The sequence below is a fragment of the Notamacropus eugenii genome, chromosome 1, assembly GCF_028372415.1.
Source record: "Notamacropus eugenii isolate mMacEug1 chromosome 1, mMacEug1.pri_v2, whole genome shotgun sequence".
Classification (NCBI taxonomy): Eukaryota; Metazoa; Chordata; class Mammalia; order Diprotodontia; family Macropodidae; genus Notamacropus; species Notamacropus eugenii.
In genome coordinates, this window is record NC_092872.1 from 293,344,626 (window position 1) to 293,365,022 (window position 20,397).

Sequence of the window (20,397 nt, forward strand, 5' to 3'; positions counted from 1 at the left end):
GGAGTCATTATCTCAAGCTTCAGGTTCTTTCATGCTGCAGTTTTCAGAACTAGGGGATCTACAAGTTGTTGGTGCTTCCAAGGTCGTGTGATCCAAGGAAAGATGCTGGTCTGTGCTCTGGTCTTTACCTTGTACCTCCGCAGCCACAGGTGTTGGTGTTCCTTTTGGCCACAGAACTGTGACCCAGAATTGAATATGGACAATAGAGTCGTTAAACAGTGTCAACAGCACCCAGTGTTAGCAAAGGGTCCCCTGTAATCTGTTTCTGACCAGTCATCTGACCCCCTTACCATTTCTGGACTGAGAGCTCCCAAAGCTGCTTTCACAGCCATCTCCAAGGCCTATGGCTGGTGCTGCTGCCACATTCTGGATTAACTCTCACACCAATGTTACAGATCTCTCTCTGTCAACCGGAGTTGTCTCAGGCAAGAGTCACTCTGGCTCACTTTGTTGGTTCTGCCACTCCAAAATTTGATTTGAGGACTTATTTTAAAGTTGTTTAGAGGGGGATGTTGGGAGAGTTCAGCTGCCTCTACTCAGTCAACTTGGCTCCACCCATAACGTTAGTGAAGTTTTTTATAAAGCATTTCATGCTATTCTTGTGAAGAAGAACTATAGGTTAGAAGATAATCCAATCAGATTGATTCAAAAGTGGTCAGATGGCTGGACTCAAAGAAGAGTTGTTAATGGCTCCACGTCAACAAGGCAGGAATTCTCCAGTGGAGTATTCCAGGAATCTGGTCTCAGTCACGTGTTATTTAACGTTTTTATCAAAGGCTTAGATAGAGACATAGAGAGTGAGCTCATCAAATTCTCAGATGACACAAAGCTGGGAGGGATAGCTCCCATATTGGAAAAGTGAGGGTACAAACAGATATTAACAGGTTAGGACACTAGGCTGAATCTAATAAGATGAAATTCAGCAGGAATAAATGTAAAATCTTGCACTTAGGTACAAAAAGTCAATATCACAACTATAAGATGGAGGAAGTGTGGATACATAGCTGTTGTTCTGAAAAGGATCTGGGTTCAATATGAGTGAAATACGGCAACCACAAAAGCTTAATGAGATCTTCGGCTACATTAAGAGGAGCACAGATTCCAGCAAAAGGGAGATGATGGTGCACTGCTCCCATTCAAATCTCATCTGGAGTATTTTGTTCATTTCTAGGCATCATTATTTAAGGATATTGATAAACTGGAGAGAGTCCAAAGGAAGGCAACCAGGATGGTGAAGGATTTTGAGTCCAGGACAGTTGAAAGAACTGGGCATGTTTAATCTAGAAAAAAGACTCAGGAAGACACATAAGAGCTAAACTTCAAGTATGCAAAGTACTGTCCTGTGCAAGAGTGACTAGATTTGCTCTGTTAGTCCCCAAAGGTCAGAACTGGAAGCAATGGGTAGAAAATGAAAAAAGGACAAGTTAGGCTTAATGTTAGGAAAAACTTCCAAATGATAAAAGGTAGAATCCATAAGTGGAATGGGCAGGCCCTGGAGGGGGCTGCTAGTTTTCCCCGCTGTCTTTAGAAGCCTTCAGGCAGAAGCTGGGCAGCCCCTTGTCAGTCACATTATAGTAAGGATTCCTTGGTATATAGATTAGACAGGGTGGTCACTCAGGTTCCTTCCAAGTCTCAAGTTCTATGATTCTGTGTAAGATGTGCACACACCTACACACCTTAGGTTAAGACACAGAACAAAAGATATGTGTACCCACACTCACACACAACGATAGCTAACACCTGTATAGCACCTATTACGTGCCAGGCACTGTGCAAAGAATTTTATTATTATTGTTATCTCATGTAATATTATTATATTATTATCTCATATAATCATGTTATTATAATATTAATTCTATTATTATAATATTATCTCAATTGATTTTCAGTTGGACCCTGGAAGGTAGGTATTATTATCCCCATTTTATAGATGAAGCAAATTGAAGTTAAGGGACATGCCCAGGGTCACAGAACTAGTAAGTGTCTGAAGCTGGATCTGAACTTAAATCATCCTAGTGTTCTAGCCACTGCTCCATCTAAGTAATCTACACACAGAAGAAAGCATGTTATCATAGATGTGTATGCATACAACCATGTAGGAAATGCACATAGAATCAAAGGTGGATGGGCACACACACACACACACACACACACACACACACAAAGACACAGAACCAGAGTCATGCATCCAGAAACCATAGGATCATTTACTCAGAGGTGAAAGGGCCGTTCAAGGCCAATAAGTCCCACAAACTCGTTTTATAAATGAAGAATAAGATTGGTCAAGTGGTCTGCCCTGAGTCACAGAGCTAGTATGTGTCTAAGACAGGATCTTAGCTCTGTGGGTGAACACATGTGCACATAGAAACTCACCAGGACACTGAATAAGGGATATGTGCACACACATGGATGCACAGACTTGGGCCAAGACATAGACTCATGCAAGAAGACCCATGCAGAGCCAGAAATATGTGTAAATGTACACACATGTGGAAACACAAAAACAGTTGATATGCACATATGAAACATGGCATGTAGCTGTGTTTACTCTCCCAGGGCTCTAATCAAGAAGATCTCATACCGGTGGCTGGATGGAGGAAGGGGACACCCTGGAAATATCCTATGAGAAAGGCTGTTAGTACAGGACCTGAAGCTCAATAATTTTCTCTTTATAATGTCAGTCCTGGGCAAATGGTGTGAGGATGGGCGTCAGAATACATGCCTAGTCTTTCCAGAAGTAGAGATGATGAAGGAGGCCATGCCTCTCCTCCACTAGACTGTAAGCTCCTCCAGAGCTCCGGACTCCCTGTTATTTTTCTATGTGATACACTGTCAAAAATGGGAGGAAAGAGGATGTGCAGCTAGCATGTCCCTTCAGCGAACCATTGGGAGCCAAGGGGCCTTCAAGCAGTAAAGTATCATTACCTGGCCCCACCTCACAAGAAATTGTACTTACAGGTACTAATAATAATCACCATTTACCAAATATCTGCCATGTGTCGGGCACTGTACAGGGCACTGGGAATGCAAAAACAAAATGAAAGTCCCTGCCTTCAAAGCAGGGTTACTTCTGTCAGGGGTGAGAAAAATGATTTTTTTATTGTATGAATAACCAATTTTATAAACAGGACCCAAAGATCCTCTTTTTGATTATTAATAACCAATTATTAGTAGACTTTTTTCTTCCTCTTTTTTCTTCCTTGTGAAGGACAGGGATGACAATGAGACATCCTCCTCAGTCTTGGGCAGGATCCCACCCACCTGGGAGAGCTTATTTCTGATCAGGGAGAAAAGGGATTCTAATCTAAGTGAATTCCCTTTGTTCTATCCCAGTAAGGACTGGGTAGAGAATTAACCCTTTTGTCTAGTGGTATGACTTGAGATAAGTCTCTTTGTCCAAGAGTGCTAACATGATCAGTCATGGTTCCCAAGGCCTCATTAGAACAAGCATTATAATATTAATTCATATTATTATCATTATAATATTCATTCTCTCATTAATTGTTAAAGGAACTAGCTCAGTGTTTGGGAGGCTCCAAAGAAAGGTTTGGGAGAGAAGAGGTATTAGACTGACTCCAAACTGAAGGTCCACAGAGACATTGTGCTGACCTCACTCTTGTATGCCTGTGAAACATGGACTGTCTACCAGCACCATGCCAGGAAACTGAATCACTTCCATTTGAATTGTCTTAGGAAGATTCTGAGCATCACCTGACAGGATAAGGTACCAGACACTGAAATCCTTGCTCAAGCTGAACTACCAAGTATTCAAACTATGCTTCAGAGAGCACAACTCTGATGGATGGCCACGTTGTTCGAATGCAAAATGTACGCTTGTCAAAAAGACTATTTTATGGAGAACTCACATGGGGCAGGCGATCACATGGTGGCCAGAGGAAGCAATACAAGGACACTCTCAAAAACCTTGAATTTGACTGTGCAGCATGGGAGACACTGGCACAGGACCACTCAGCATGGCATGCCCACATCAGAAAGGGTGCTGTGCTCTTTGAGCAAAGTAGAATTGAGACAGCACAAAGTAAACACAGGATGCACAAATTTGGGATATCCACCCCAAATATTCACACGGACTATCTGTGCCCAACCTGTGGTAGAGCATTCCGAGCTCATATTGGTCTGATCAGCCACAGTCAGACACACTGAAACTTCACTTTATCATGGTGATGTCATTTTGGTCCTCTTCAAAGATGAAGGGCAACAACCAATTGTTAACAAATCAGTATTGATTTCCACCCATCAGGTTCAACCCCTCTTCCAAAGGTATTTAAACATTCAAGTGACCTCCATACTCGGTCTTTCAGAGAGAACCACTGAATTCAATTTATTGATTACATACTAGCTTAATTAAGAAATTGATTATTAATTACTCAAAACCTATGTCTCAGACTTTTCATTCATCTCAGGGGAAACTATATGTTCATATATTACATACAAGATACATATAAAGTAAATACAAGGTAACTTGGCCAGGAGAGATGCATTAGGGTGGATGGAGGCACCAGACATGAGGGATTCTGAGAAGCAGGCATGTGCACTTGAGGCAGGGGGGGCTGATCCATGCAAATTCAGAGAGATTCAAGCATTCTGTCAAGGCTTTTTCTCCCATCATGTCATTATAAAGACATATGTCAAGCACCAGGCACTTTAGAGAACAAGATGCCAACACCCAGATGCTAGGGCTGGGAATATGGGCAAGGTCAGATACTCACCAGCCCCCAGTCCCCGACATGCCAGCCAGGCTCCTGAAGAGGGCAGTTCTCTCCTATACAGTCCTCAGTCAGGGGAGGCTTGTCTACTGAAGAGCAGGCAAAATCTTGAAGGGGAGTGCCTTCATCCCCCCAACAGGTGACCGTCCGGCTTCGAACCCCTGGGCCACAGCTGGCAGAGCACTATAGGGGAAACCCATTCATTAGCTTCCGCCTCTCATTCCCCTTGAGGAGTACCCTGCCTGGAAGACATTACCTTGGTCTAGAATAACAATAAGTAACAAAAATAATAATTATAATAACTAACATCTATATGGTACCTACTATGTGCCAGGAACTATGGTAAGTACTTTGCAATTATTACTTCATTTTATCCTCACAACAACTCTGAGAGGTATTATTAACTCCATTTTACAAATGGAGAAACATTATTACCTAATGACAACTATTGGTTATTGTTCAGTCGTTTCAGTCATATCCACCTCTCCATGACCCCATCTCGGGTTTGCTTGGTGAGGATACTGGAATGGTTTGCCATTTTCTTCTCCAGAGTCACACAGTAGGTATCTGAAGCCAGATTTGAACTTAGGAAGATGAGTCCTTCCTGACTCCAGGCCTGCTGCCTAATAATGATGATGGTGGTGATGAAATGATCTCCATTTTACAAATAAGAAATTGAGGAAAAGGTTGAAGTGACTTGCCCAGGACCACATAGCTGGTAAATATATGAGGCCAAATCTGAACTCGGATCATTCTGACTCCAGGCCCAGTGCCCTATCCACTGTGCCACTAATAAGTGAGGCCAAGTCACACACCCCAAATGATAGCTGGACATCTGCTAGGAAGTCTTGGAGATAATCAGGACTTACAGAATCACACAGACTCTGCTAATGGACTTTCTAATCCTTTCTCCTTAAACATTTTCATCAATTGTTAAATTTAGAGCTTGAAAGAACCCTAAAGATCACCTAGTCCCACGCATTCATTTTACAAATGAGGTAACTGAGGCCCTGGGGAAGGTAGGCAGTACAGTAGGGATACAGCATTGGGCTTGGAATCAGGAAGACTCATCTTCCTGAGTTCAAATCTGGTCTCTGACATCTACTAGCTATGCAACCCTTCACTTCACCCTGTTTGCCTCAGTTTATCTGTAAAATGAGTTGGAGAAGGAAATGACAAACCATTCCAGTATCTCTGCCAATAAAAAATCTCAAGTAGGGTCATGAAGAGTTGGACATGACTGAAACAACAACTGAGACCCAGAAAGGAACAGTAAACTTCTCAAGATCACACAGTTAGGTGGGATTAGCATTCAGGTCTGTCAGCTTTCAGGCTGATATTCTTTTTTGCTACCTCCTCCCCCCATTTTGCATTTTTATTATATTGGGTGCTGAGCACAGTAACCTGACCACCCTGGAAATCCTATGTAACCCTAATTCTGCCTAAGACTGGGGCAGGTTTTGCAAAGCTGGAGGTATCTCTCTCCCCACCTAGAGGTTTACAGCAATTCTTGCCTCCTCACTTGCCTCCTCACTTGAACACAACCAGGTAGGAAATCCATAAAGAACTCTCTTCAGTGCCTATTTCAGGTCAACAGCCAATTTAGTTTGTTTCTTCACCATGTGATGAACTGACAAGAAACAGTTATAGAATACCCACACATGTACTGAAGGCTGCACATGCTCAGTAAAGAGTATACATTCTCATAAGGACTGGGCTTGCATCGGTCAGTGTCCCATTATATCCATTTAGTGGGTTACCCTCACAGAACATTGCCAACTTTATGGAAATTATCTAACAAAGAAGACTTTTTGTGGAAACAGCCACCAAGTAGTCAATTCCTTGCTACACTCTCAACCCCCAACAACACATGGTCAATTCTTCACTGTGCAAGAATGCATCATCCAGAGCACATGCACACACACACACACACACACACACACACACACACACACACTCACTCATAACTCCATATTTCTGTCTCCTTCTCCAGAACAGAACATATCTCATCCCATTCCTGTGTGTCCTCCTTTTCCACACTGCAGGTCCTGCCCTTCAGGGCCCCTCTTTGATTCCCAACCTCTCGTTGGACTCACCTCTCCCCAGGGCCCTGAGCTCCATGCTGCACACCTGTGCAGGTTGCAGGACCTTGTGTTTGGGGGCCTCCCTGGCAGGGTTGCACATGAAGATTCATCTGTCGCCTCCTCTGTGCCTGCCCCATCAGATATAACGCAGTAGACATGTCGGGATTGGGAACCTCCTCCACATGGAGCAGAGCAGGCACTCCATGGCCCAGCCTTCCAGCTGCAAGGGGAGAAGGAAACTAGACCACATCTGGGTTCTGATGCAGGAAAAGCATTGAGTAGGAAGCTTCTTCCCTCCATCACCCAGCCTCCTCAGGCTCCTGCCCATCTCCCTAAACAGGAGGCTGCCACTAATATACTGAAACTGCTCACTCACATCTCTCCAGTGAAAATCAGTCCCAGTTAGCACGAGGGGGAAGGCATTGGAAGAAAACGAAGGAGACCCTGGATTCCATCACTAACTTACTATGTGATTCTGGATAAGTCACCCAACCTTTCTGTAAAATGGTAATAAATGAAATAACAAAAACAATAATGTAATCACAATAACCATAGCTCTCTATTGTGGGAATCAAATGAAGTACATAATGATATTTAAAAACTGATTTTCCTAAAGCACAGGACTGATCATCTCATCCCCTCACACAACAAACTCCAATGGCTCCTTACTACCTTCAGGACCAAATATCAAATACTGTTTGGCTTTTTTTCTTTTGTTATTCTGTTTCTTCTCTCTCATGGCTCTTCCCATTAGTTCCAATTCTTATTTACATAGTGACTAATTTGAAAATATTTTGTGAAATTTATAATATATAATGTACAATATATTATTGGCAATATATACAATGTATAATATATAACGTGGAATTTCATATGAATGCATAAGTAGAGCCTCTATCAGATTGCAGGCCATCTTGGGGAGGGGCGAAGAGGAGGGGGAGAAAATTCAAAACTTATGGAAGTGAATGTTGAACAATAAAAATTAATTAATTAATTTTTTAAAAATACTGTTTGGCTCTTTAAACTTTTCACGACATGGCCTGTTTTCTATTTTTCCAGTGTTCTTAACATATCACAGTTATCTCTTCCACATCAAGACTTCCCCCATCACAGTTTCAATATATTGTGGGTCAGCATAAGAAGTTAAATGGGAATTTTGGGGGAGTTTTTTGGAAGTCACAGACAACAAGTGAAGGCCAACAGATAAAACAGAAAAGGTTTAGGAACTCAGAAATGCGTAAAATATATGCATAGTATTGTATAACATCAGCATATTTTATCTTTTAATGCCATAATAATCTAGACTTCTTCTGTGGTACGAAAGGAAGGCTGAAAAATTTTACAGGGATTTTCCAAGTCCAAGGGGCACCGTCCCTAACCCCACCCTCCACAGATGTGGAAGAGAAAACTGTACTTTCTTCCCTCTTAATTCTAGTGCCTACCCTCTCTTAATTATTTCCTATTTATTCTATATTTAACTTGTTTGTATACATTAGTTCTCTTGTCATCTCTACCATTAGACTGTGAGCTCCTACTATTGTCTTTTGCCTCTTTTTGCATCCTGGTACATAGCAGATTCTTTTTGTTTTGGGGTTTTGGTGGGGGGCATTATTTGTCTGTTTGTTTTTGTCAGGTAATCAGGGTTAAGTGAACTGCCCGGGCCATACAGCTAGTACGTGTCTAATGTCTGAGGGCAGATTTGAACTCGGGTCCTCCTGACTCCAGCTCTATCCACTGTGTCACCCAGACACCCTTCATAGCAAATTCTTAATAAATATTCGACTGACTGCTCCCACGTACTCTATGATCCAGTGGCATTGGTCTTGCAGATCCCTGAACAAGATGCTCTGAACAAGATCTCCGCCCTCCATTCATTTTCCCCGGCTGTCCCCAATGCCTGGAATGCTCTCCCTCCCCGCCTCTGCCTCTTACTTTCACTCTGTTCTTTTAAAACTCAGCTCAGATCCCACTTTCTCAGAAGGCCTTTCTGCCCGTCCCTGTCCCTGTGGGTGTTTATCCTCTAGTAATCTTTCCTGTTTACTTCCCACTTAATTCCCATACAATTTTTTGCATACTTAAGTCCCAGTTAGAATTCAAGTTTCTTGAATTGAATTCTTGTGTTTTTGCCTTTCATTGCATTCCAGCGCACAGCAAAATTCCTGACACACATTAAGTGCTTAATAAATGCTTGTGGGCCGCTTAAATGACTAATAATGGCAGCTAACTTTCATATAGCATTTGAAGGTTTGCCAAGCACTTTTATATATACGTTATCTCATTTGATCCTCATACCCACCTTGTTAATAATATTAACCAATAATGGTATTATTATCCCATTTTACAGATCAGGAAACTGAGGGCTTTAAAAGAGTTTTTTCTGAAGTTAAGGGATTTGTGCTGGGTCACACAGCTAATTCATGATAGAGGCAGATTCGAATCCAGCTCTTTTAAACTCCAAGTTCAGTACTCTCTTCACAACATATCCAGATTCTAGACCAGACTTGGTTGTCACTTTTTCTCTTCTAGGTCTCAGTTTCCCCTTTTGTAAAATGAGGGGATTCAGACACAACCTGAATTCATAAGTATGGTTATTTATCTCACTGTGTCGCCTCTCCCGTAGATTCCTGTCCTTGCTCCCACCACCACTCCATCACCCCTAGAGCTCCTGGGACTTGATTTCAAAACTGGCATTATCCCAGAAGACAAAACTGAGCCAACAGAGAAGCTGAAAGGAGGACCTGGACTGCTTGAAACAGCAAAGATGATCTAGGTTCCCAGACTCTATGCTGGCCATGCAAAAGCTCCAGTGACCGCCACCTTCCCCACCAAGGGGGCAGAGAGCAAGAGAAGCCCCAACACCAGCCCAAGGCCCCTGCCCAGCTGAGGGAGGCTCTCAGTGGGCCCACTGCCACAGGCTTGAGAATGTCCACAGTCCATGGCCAGAATGACAGAGAGTTGGTACTCCTGGATGCCCACCCTTGCCCACGGTTACCTTTTCCCACACATGCCTCCGGTTCGGCCTCGGCTCCACGCTCCAGGCGGGTGGAGGTATGAGATCCTTTGTGCACAGAACAAAGGGGTTTGCAAGGACCAGTAAGAGCATTTCTCTTTCTGAGATCATGGAAGAAAGGGCCATGCAGCTAGGCATCTATCTTCCCTGGGAGGCTCCCCAGGTTAGTCTCTGACCCAGTGACTCCACGAGGTTCACATTAGGCTGGGAGGCCTCAGAAGCACAAACTCCATCCATCCATCCATATCCCCACCACAGAATATCCTACCTGTGGCAAAAGGATGCCAACCAGAGTCCTCTAGTGCTCAAACGGGACCATCTGAGATGCAAACCACCATCCTCCCAGAAGGAGGTCTAAGGGTGTCTTTAGATGCCAAAGGCCCAGACTGATTCTTTTCCAAGGCATGAAAATATGAGTTCCTCTCATAGATCCACATAGACCTGATGTGGCAGCTGAGGGAGGGGGGAGGAAGGGTGAAGACCACCAAGTCCATCCTGATTCTAAGTTCTTTGTCTAGAGAGAACTCTATGAGGAATATGCCTCAGAACCAATCTCTAAATAGGGACCCCTGGAAGCTTATTTTAGGAGTATGGTGGTTTGCATCTCACATGGCCGCCTTTAAGCTCTTGAAGGCTCCAAATGACTTCTCTTTGAATAGGATCCCCTCTTTACTGAGAAAGAGCTAGAGGTTGTAGGTCTATTCTCCTGCTCTGCATCCTCTCCTGCCCCATGTCAGGAGAAAGAGGGTGACAGGAGATGGTTATATCAGGAGGCGATGACACTCATACCCTCTTGCCTTTCCCTCTCAAGAGTCCCTTCCATCTACTCTGCATGTATCTTCTATCTGCCTAATGGTTTATATGAAGTCTTCCCCATTAGAAGATACCCTTGAGGGTAGGGACTGTTTTTACCTATATGCTTAACATATAGGGAGCACTTAACAAATGCTTGTTGACTAGCTGCTGAATTTCACAATGCCAGAAGGATCACTTTCCCTGACTCTCCCTTTCGATCTTTACCCTGGTCAACATTTGCCAGATGCTCCATTCTTACACCCAGGTGAGTAATTCCTATCTTGTCCCTTTCCCAAGTCCTGAACCCCATGAGACCATCTATGCTGGAGAAGGGACTAACCCTGACAATGTGTGGCCCATAGCTCTGCTGAAGGGAGGAAGGGTCACGGGGAGGTAGGAGGAGCAGAGCTCACCGCTTGGTTTGTGGACAGGCCTGAAGGTTGCAAGTCCGATTATCAGATGGCTGGGGTTTATGCCGGCACATATGGTCAGGGTAAATCTCATTGTCAGTGGTACAGAATACCATGCGTGTCTGATAACCTGTCAAGAAAGGGAACCCAGGTGAACTGGGCACTGCCTGGAGACCTGTGTCCCCAAAAGTGTCGCTGGGGCTCATTCAACAGTCTCACTTTGGCAGCGAGAGGAGGAGGATCCCAGGTATTAAAGGAGCTGGATACCTCCTGGTTCTGTGGGCCCTCACCCTTCCTTGGGGCCTTTCTCTACTTTCACCTCCTTAGACGTTGGAACCTCCTCTCTCCTCTTGATCACTCTTGTCTCAGCTCCAAGGTGACCTGTCCCCTCTCCTGTCCCCCTTACCTCCTCCACACTCTGCACTGCAATCACTCCAGGAGCCATGATTCCAGCTGAAGCCAGGGTTCAGGGCCCGCTGGGGCAGGTAGTACTCATACTGCACCCCTGGGTTGGGTTCTTGGCTGATAAGCTGAAATGGAGGAAAGAAATCACCTACTTTCAAACCGGTGAAGAAGACCCAGATTTCCTGTCCCATTTCCCCATTTCCTAGGGTTCTGTGTGTCTGTCTGTCTGTCTGTCTGTTTTGTATTAGAAATAATCATAATAGGTTACATTTGTAAAAGGGTTCCAAGTTTACAAGGTACTTCTCATTCTCTCATTTGAGCTCCAAAATCAAATAGCAAGGGGAGTCTTACAAGATTTGTGAACCTCATTCTACAGATAAGGAGACCCCAAACCCAAATGATTTGCCATAAATGCCACAATCAGCAAGTTTCAGAGGCAGGGTTCAAGACCAGGCCACTCAGTGTTCCCTCCACTGCCTCTATCCACATTACTACTGGAGTGGAGAAGAGGACGGGCCTGAGAAATGGGGTGGTGCAATGAACTTGAGAATCAGGATCCTGGGTTCCAATCCTGCCCTAGACCTACTCTTAGGACTCATTCTGGCCCTACCTTCCCTATTCATTCTGTTTTGCTCTTTCCCTTCCTCTTCTTCTCTCTCTCTTTTGACTTAGAGACCAGGGATCAATTCTTGTACCAAGATTTCCTAGCTCCCTCAATTGATAAATGGTCAAAGGATATGAACAGGCCATTTTCAGAGGAGGAAACTAAAGATATCTATAATCATATGAAAAAAATGCTCTAAATCACTTTTGATTAGAGAGATGCAAATCAAAACAACTCTGAGGTACCACATCACACCTATAAGATTGGCAAACATGACAGAACAGGAAAATGAAAAATGTTGGAGAGGATGTGGGAGAGTTGGAACACTAATTCATTGTTGGTGGAGCTGTGAGCTCATCCAACCATTCTGGAGAGCAATTTGGAACTATGCCCAAAGGGCTACAAAAATGTGCATACCCTTTGACCCAGCAATATGGCTACTAGGACTGTATCCCCAAGAGATCATAAAAATGGGAAAGGATCCCACATGTACAAAAATATTTATAGCAGCTCTCTTTGTGGTGGCCAAAAACTGGAAATCAAGGGGATGCCCATCAATTGGGGAATGGCTGAGTAAATTATGGTATACGAATGTAATGGAATACTATTGCGCTATAAGAAATGATGAACAAGAAGACTTCAGAGAGGCCTGGAAGGACTTATATGACCTGATGCTGAGTGAAAGGAGCAGAACCAGGAGAACTTTGTGCACAGCAACGACCACAGTGTGCGAGAGTTTTTTTCTGGTAGACTTGGAACTTCGTAACAACACAAGAACTGAAAAAAAAATTCCCAATGTTCTTCTAAGGCAAAATGCCCTCCACACTCAGAGAAAGAAATATGGAATTCATTCACATAATGTAGCAGATCATTTGAGTGTGTGTATTATGTTTTGATTTGTTATATGATTTCTTCCATTTATTTTAGTTCGTCTACATAGCATGACTATAGTGAAAACATATTCAATAGGAAAGTATATGTAGATCCTATATAGAATTGTATGCCATCTTGGGGAGGGAGGGGGGTGGTGAGGGGTAGGTGTGGGGAGTAAAAATCTAAGTTTTATGGTAGTGATTGTAGAACATTAAAAAAAAATAAATAAAAGAAAAAAAGATTTCCTAGCTCAAGGTTTTTCTGTTTGTATGTCATGGATTCTAGAAGTCCGATGAAGCCCATGGATTCCTTTCTCAGGATAATTTTTTAATACACAAGATAAAATGTATAGGATTATAAAGGAAACCAGTGATACTGAAATACAATTATTAAAATATTTTCTAAAACCAAAGCATGGGTTAAGAACCTACTACTTCCAGAACAAATACCAAGGTGTGAATAAAAATGCTCCCATGTGAAGCCCTATTGCTATAGCAAACCTTAATGAAACTCTCCACATTCTCAGTGTAGACATTAGCCCAGAGATGGGGAACTTGCAGCCTCAAGGCCACATGTGGCCTCCAGGACCTCAAGTGCGGCCCTCTGACTGAATCCAAACTTCACAGAACAAATCCCCTTCATAAAAGGATTTTTTCTGTAAAACTTAGACTCACTCAAAAGGACCTGCATGTGTCCTTGAGGCTGAAGGTTCCCCTCTTCTGGATTAGCCTCTTAACAAATCAAGCATCATCACTACTTAGTGGGTTAGAGATGTGGGACAGAGAGGACTAGCAATTTCCACAGGCTTCACTCACCTCGATGACCAGGGGCTCAGAGATCGGGCCCCGGGCATGAAGGTGCTCAGGTGCCAGGTCCCCCTCAGAGCCTCGTTCATACTGAAGGATGGTGCTGGCCACCGGCAGGGCCTGGCCAAACTCTATTGTCCAGTGGCCATTCAGGTAGTATTCCCCCCGTACATTCTTCACTGCTGTGGGATGAAAAGGAAAAGGAAAAAAAAGAAGAAGGGAGTAGCCAGAAAAGTCCTATACAGCTGATGACTTATAGTTCCGACTATGCCTCCTCCCCTCCCCTGTGGCCCAAGCCCCCAACCCACAAGTATAATGTTCTCAGTTTGGGGACTTAGGACCAGGATTTAATCCTGTAGCCAGATTCTCTCTAGGGATTGGCCTCAGGAAGTATGAGGGCAAGATCAGCTGTGAGTCCCTACCCAGAAAATTCCTGCTGGCTATGGCTTCTGCAACATGGATGCTGGTGGCTCCTGCAGGAATTACCAAAATCTGGTTGTAACCTGAGGGAGACAGAAATATCATGAGGCTGGAGAAGTCAGGGGAAGTGATGCTGACTTCCTAGACTGTATTCCTTGTACCCCACCCCTCTAATCCCCACCCCAAACATACATATTCATGAGCCAGCCCTCCTATCTTTCGAGTCTGTTTATACCCTATACACCCTTACCCTGTCATGTACTGTATGATAGGGTGACACTAGCTTCTTTGCTCTATCTAGAACAAGATGCTCCATCTCCTAACTCTGGGCATTTTCACTGGCCATCCCTCATGCCTAGAATGCTCTTTCTCCTCAATCCACTCCCTGGCTTTCTTCAAGTCCCAGTTAAAATCCTACCTGCAAGAAACTTTTCCTGGTCCCTCTTAATTCTAGTGCCTTCCCTCTCTTACTTATTTCTTATTTATTCTTTACGTAGCTTGTTTATATGTACTCATTTGCATGTTGTCTCCTGCATTAGGTTGTGATCTCCTTGACGGCAGAAACTGTCTTTTGCCTTTCTTTGTATACCTGGCTCTTGGCACAGTGCCTAGCATATTGTAGCTGCTTAATAAATGTTCATGCACATTCACACACATTCAGTTGCTCACTGGATAACTGACCAAGGACCCCAATCCCAGTGCCTGACACTCTGGGAATTTTCTGGGTCATCCAGTTGGCCCATATTGCATCCAGTTCTGGATGTCATATTTTCAGAATATAAACAATCAGAAACCTATCCCTCCATTCATTCAAGGATTCAATAACCAATTATTAAGTAGATTTTAAGTAGAAGGTACTGTGCTAGGCACTGGATATAAAAAAGAAAAAAAAAGAAAAAGTTACATTCTACTAGGAGAAAAAATGTTCAGGGATAACTTAGCTTAATGAAAAGTAAATACAAAGTAACTTCTTGGAAAGTGAGAGATAGTTGAATTGTGTAATGAGCAACTGAGATTGACTTAGTTCTCAATACAGCGATACAGTGATCCAAGACAATTTCCAAAGACTCTTGATGGAATGTACTACACACATCCAGAGAAAGAGCTATGGAGTCTGAATGCAGATCAAAGCACACTATCTGCACTTTTTGTGTGTGTGGTTTTTCCCTTTTGTTGTTTCTTCCTTTACAATATGACTGATGTGGAAATATATAGAATTTATATCAGATGGCTTGCTAGCTTGGGGAGGGGTGAGAAGAGGGAGGGAGAAAAATTTAGAACTCAAGATCTTATAAAAAATGAACACTGAGAAAAGAAACATGTTCATTATTTAAAAAATAAAATACTGAAAGATAGTTGAGGAAGAAGGGAATTTGGAGATCATGTCATATAAGGATCAACGGAAGGAACCAGGGAGAAGAAGACTTAGGTGGGGTGTGGGTGAAATGGTAGGAGTCTAAAATTATCTGAATGGAAAAGGAATTAGACCAGCTCTGTTTGGCCATAAAGGACAGACCTAGGCACACTAGGCAAACGTGGCAGAGAAGTTGATTTAGGCTTTATACAGGGAAAAAATTTCTAGCAATTAAAACTATTTAGAAGAATGATTTCCACCTCTTTGAAAGTGTATCAGAGATGAGATTTAAACCCAAGTCTTCCTGACTCTGAGGTCAACTCTCTCTCAGTTACACCATACTGTCTTTCACTTGGCACACAGTAGATGTTTAATAAAGACATTGATTAATTTGGCTCAGGAAGGAAGGGAGGGAGAAAATTTGGAATTCAAAATTTAAAAAAATACACAAATATTAAAAATTGTTTTTACATGCAATTGGTAAAAAACAAAATACAATTTTAAAAAATAAATAAAATAAAATACACATCAGAGGTGCAAATAGAACAGAACCAGGAAAGCAATTTATACAACAAAAGCATTCAAAAAGACAAACAACTTTGAAATATATAAGAACTCGGATCAACTCGATAACCAATCATGAGTCCAGAGGATATCTGATGAAACATGCTACTCATCTCCTGATAGAGAAAGGCTGAATTTAAGATACAGATTGAGACGTCAATTTGGTAGCATGGCCAATGCAGGAATTTGTTTATTAACTCTGCTTACTTGTTACAAAGGCTTTGTTTTTATTTTTATTTTTGTGGGGGGTAGGGGAAAATTGGGTAGAGGTAGGAGGGAAAGAAACAGATTTTTAAATGAAAAGAATAAAATTAAATTAAAAACAAAAAATACATAGTAGAGTAGTGAGAGAAATTCAGGAGGGTATCTAACAAGAAAGGCAGTGTTGCACACTCCATTGGATGTGGAAATCTATTTTACCCTGCAGGAAGGCAAGGGGTAAGGGGATAGGAGAGGGAAGATAATAGAAGGGACAGCAAACTGGGGAAAGGGATAATCAGAAGCAAACACTATTGTGAGAGGACAGGTCAAAGGAGAGAATGGAATAAATGAAGGACAGAGTAGGACAGAGAGAAATGTGGTTAGTCTTTTACAACATAACTATTATAGAAGTGCTTTGCATTATCACACATGTATGACCTATATTGAATTGCTTATTTTCTCAATATGGGTGAGTGGGGAGGGAGGAAGGGAGAGAATATGGAACTCAAAGCTTTAATAATAAATGTTAAAAATTGTTTTAGCATGCAACTGGAAAATATGCTATACGGACAATGGGGTATACAAATCTATTTTGCCCTACTGGAAAATAGAGGGGAAAGGGAATGGAAGAAGGGGCAGGGGAGTGTAATAGAAGGGAAGACAGACTGGAGGAAGGGGTGGATGAAGAGCGTACTCTCCTGGGGTGGGGGCTGGGGAGTGATGGGGAGAAATTTTTGAATTCAAATTCCTGTGGAAGTGAATGTTGAGAACTGAAAAATAAATAAATTATATATTTTTTAAAAAAAAGGAAAGGCAGTGTTAGTAACACTATGTTAAAGTTGATGTGTATTCTTTTGCTTGTTTATTGATCTGTTTATCCATTGAGTCAGAAGGACCTTAGTTCAAATCTGGCTACTTACTAGCTGTGGCGACCCTAAACAAATCAGCTAACCCCAATTGCCACAAAAAAAAAAATGTGGTAGGTTAATGATTTCATATTCAATCCTCTTTTTTGTCCTTTCTATATGAAAATATTCATATTTACTGATGACTATAAAATACATGGCAACTAGATGGCTCAGTGAATAGAGCCTGGAATCAGAAAAACCTGAGTTCAAATCTAGCCTCAGATACTTACTAGCCTTATGACCCTGGGCAAGTAACTTAACCTCTTTTACCTCAGTTTTCTAGTCTGGATGAATTAGAGAAGGAAATGGCAAGCTACTCCAGTATCTTTGCCAAGAAAACAGCATGGACAATATTGGCCTGCTACAATCCATAGAGTCACAAAGAGTCAGACACAAGTGAATGATTTGACAACAGCAATTAAGTGCATAATTTTAAAAGTTGGGGTTTGTTTGTTTTGTTTTTTTAATGGAATTATAGTAAGGTGTTGACTGGGGCTTAGGTGCTATCCTTGGGGAAAAAAACCCAGCCCTCTGTAATGCTAATAAGAGTTAAAGATCTTTCCCACCCATTAAGGGACCTGCCCATTAAGAGAAGCTTGATTAGGAGATTTGTTCATTTCTAATGCACTGGTTCTCAAGGGTTGTGATGCCCTCTGGCTCTGAAAAATGTATAAATACTGTGAGGTTTTACTTTGGGGTTTACTCCCCAAGTTGGAAGTGTTTGCTTGGCCAGAGGAGACTGAGCAGCTGCTAAGGAACCCCACCTTGAAAATCCAGATGTTGGTGCTTCTCTCTGGGAACTCTGTATGGATGGTCAGACAGTTGGATCTGTCTGTTGATCTGTGATGTATGTATTGCTTAGGGTCAGAGTTGGAAGCTCTGTCTGTTGGTTGATCTTTGCTTCTCTGTTTGTTCTCTGAACTTCAGGGTGCTGACTTTTTTCCCTGAACTAAGTGAATGATATATGTGCTTGATTAAAGTGATTGTTGATCCCCCCAAAAGTTGCTTTTCTTTTAGAAAAGCAGATCTAAGAGCCTGTACAGCAGGTGCTCCTGTGTATGCCCAGGTCCTTGCTGATACATCCTCTGTAAGCACAGAGAATGTATCCTGCCCAGAGGCAGCTAAAGAGAAGGTCCAGACAGTTGGGCCTGTTGTAGGGATGACCCTCAATGCTAATGCAGCTGCCCCTTCTATGTAGGAGAGAAGCAGTGACCCCAAGGTATTAGGGCTACATCTGGAGGGAGCAGTGACATAAGCCTAAAGAGAAAATCCAAGGGAAAAGAGTGCTTCAAAAACATAGCAGGCCTAGAGCCTAGACCAGACATTTGGGGACCTATGAGTAGATAACAGGTTTTAGGAAAAGGTAAAGAAGTCCACACATGTGCATGTTCACACATGTACACAAACACAAACACATACACACACACTCAGATGATCAGAGAAAGTATATTTAAGTAACTTCTTCCCAATTCTAACACGTGATCAAGGCCAGGGCCTCCTACCTTTGGTGAGGTCATTGGCATCAAAAGTGCCTTTGACCTGATAGCAGGTCCGGCCGTCACCTCCACACTGTAGGCACTTGTCTTCTTTCTTAGATGAGTAGAGCATATGATCACAGCCAACAGCCTGCCTAGGCCCAGGCACAGGAGAAGAAGAAGAAAAAGAGAAGAGGCCAATCTCATTAAGGATCAGACTGAACAAAGGAGAATAGAAAGCCAGGAAAAATGACCTGCTCCCCTACACCAGGAGACAGAGTCATGGAACTCTTTCTTCTCCTAGAAGCCTGGTATTCCAAAAGACCAGGCTCTGACTTGTTTAGGGTTTTGTCAGTCAAGAGCCAGAGGGGAAAGCTATGCTATTTGCGTCCATGTCAAGGATGGCTATGCCTGTGATTGACTTCTTGAATAAGAGAATCTGTCTTAATAAGAAACTGCTCAGTTGTTCATGGAATCACCTGCAACAATGCCCTTAATCTCCCTAGGAGTGCTGCTACTTCATGGGTAATAGCATGGAAATCTCCCTCATCTGATGCAAAAGATCCTATCCCTGTTTGTGGCCAATAGGACAGTTATTAAGGACCTACTATGTACCAAGCACAGATACTGGGGACTCCAAAGACAAAAAAAATTAAACAATTCCTGACCTCAAGGAACCTAGACTCTACTGGGGGAAAATAACATGTACACAAAAAAAATTAAATACAAGATCTATACAAAAAAAACTGCTGCAAATAAAAAAGTAATTTCTTAGAGGAGGATAATAGCAACTGGGGGGAATCAGACTAGGCTTTGAGTAGGAAATCTCACTGACCCAAACCATGAAAGAAACCAGGGATTCCCTCAAGTAGAGGTGAGGAGGAACTCAATACAGAAATGGGCGATGGACAGCCTGACACCAAGATGAGAGAAGGAAAGCCACGTAGAAGGAACAACAAATTGGCCAATTTGGCTGGAATGTAGAATGCGTGAGGAGAGCAATGAGCAATAAGTCTGGAAGGGTAGAATGAAATCATTAACATGGGTTTTTTTTTTCTTTTTCTTTTTAATTTTTTTTGGAGGGGGAGATGAGAGGGAAATAGAATTAATTTTTGTTAATTAAAAAAAATTAAAGAAAAAAGATAGCTGGGGTCAGAGGGTGAAGGGCTTTCAAATTCAACCAGAGGAGGTAGGCAATGGGGCTCCTTGAGCAGGGGAGTGACATGGTCAGACCTGCGCTTTAGGAATATCAATTTATAAGCTCAGTTGTGTGGAAAATGGATGGGAGAGGGGGGCGACTTGAGGCAGGGAGACCAATTAGGCTGCTGAAATGGTCCAGGGAAGGAGTGAGAGGGTCTGGATTTGGGTGGTGGCTGTGGTGCAGGGAATGGATGCAGTGTAGATTGTGGAGGCAGAACTGACAAGACTTGGCAATTTACTGAATATAAAAGATGAAGGAAATGGAAGAGCTGAGGGAAATTCTGAAGTTGCAGATTTGGGCAACTGGAAGAAAAATGGTAATCTCAGCATAAATAGGGAAGTCAGGAAGGGGGAAAGGTTTGGGGGGAAAGATAATGAGCTCAGTTTTGGACATGTCAAGTTTGTGATGCCCGTGAGACATTCAGTTGGAGATGTCTGATAGGTAGTTGATGCTGTGGGACTGGAGCTCAGGAAAGAGACTGAGGCTGGATATATATATGTGTATATGTATATATACATATACACATATATATATATACACACACACACACAGGGGAGTGG

General features: G+C 42.6%; 1 protein-coding gene across 2 annotated transcripts in view; it reads right to left on the reverse strand.

Moving 5' to 3' along the window:
- Window positions 1-20,397, reverse strand: part of PAPLN (papilin, proteoglycan like sulfated glycoprotein) — an 85,781-nt gene that overhangs the window by 34,306 nt on the left and 31,078 nt on the right. The window contains exons 7-14 of one of the 2 annotated variants that reach the window (XM_072629187.1): window positions 18,664-18,787; window positions 14,137-14,217; window positions 13,724-13,896; window positions 11,433-11,556; window positions 11,030-11,156; window positions 9,804-9,869; window positions 6,824-7,031; window positions 4,731-4,910 (exon numbers count right to left, since the gene is read on the reverse strand). In XM_072629187.1, the coding sequence (XP_072485288.1) occupies window positions 4,731-4,910; window positions 6,824-7,031; window positions 9,804-9,869; window positions 11,030-11,156; window positions 11,433-11,556; window positions 13,724-13,896; window positions 14,137-14,217; window positions 18,664-18,787 (1,083 nt within the window). The remainder of the gene's footprint in view (window positions 1-4,730; window positions 4,911-6,823; window positions 7,032-9,803; window positions 9,870-11,029; window positions 11,157-11,432; window positions 11,557-13,723; window positions 13,897-14,136; window positions 14,218-18,663; window positions 18,788-20,397) is intronic. The other variant, XM_072629188.1, reaches the window with a different exon arrangement.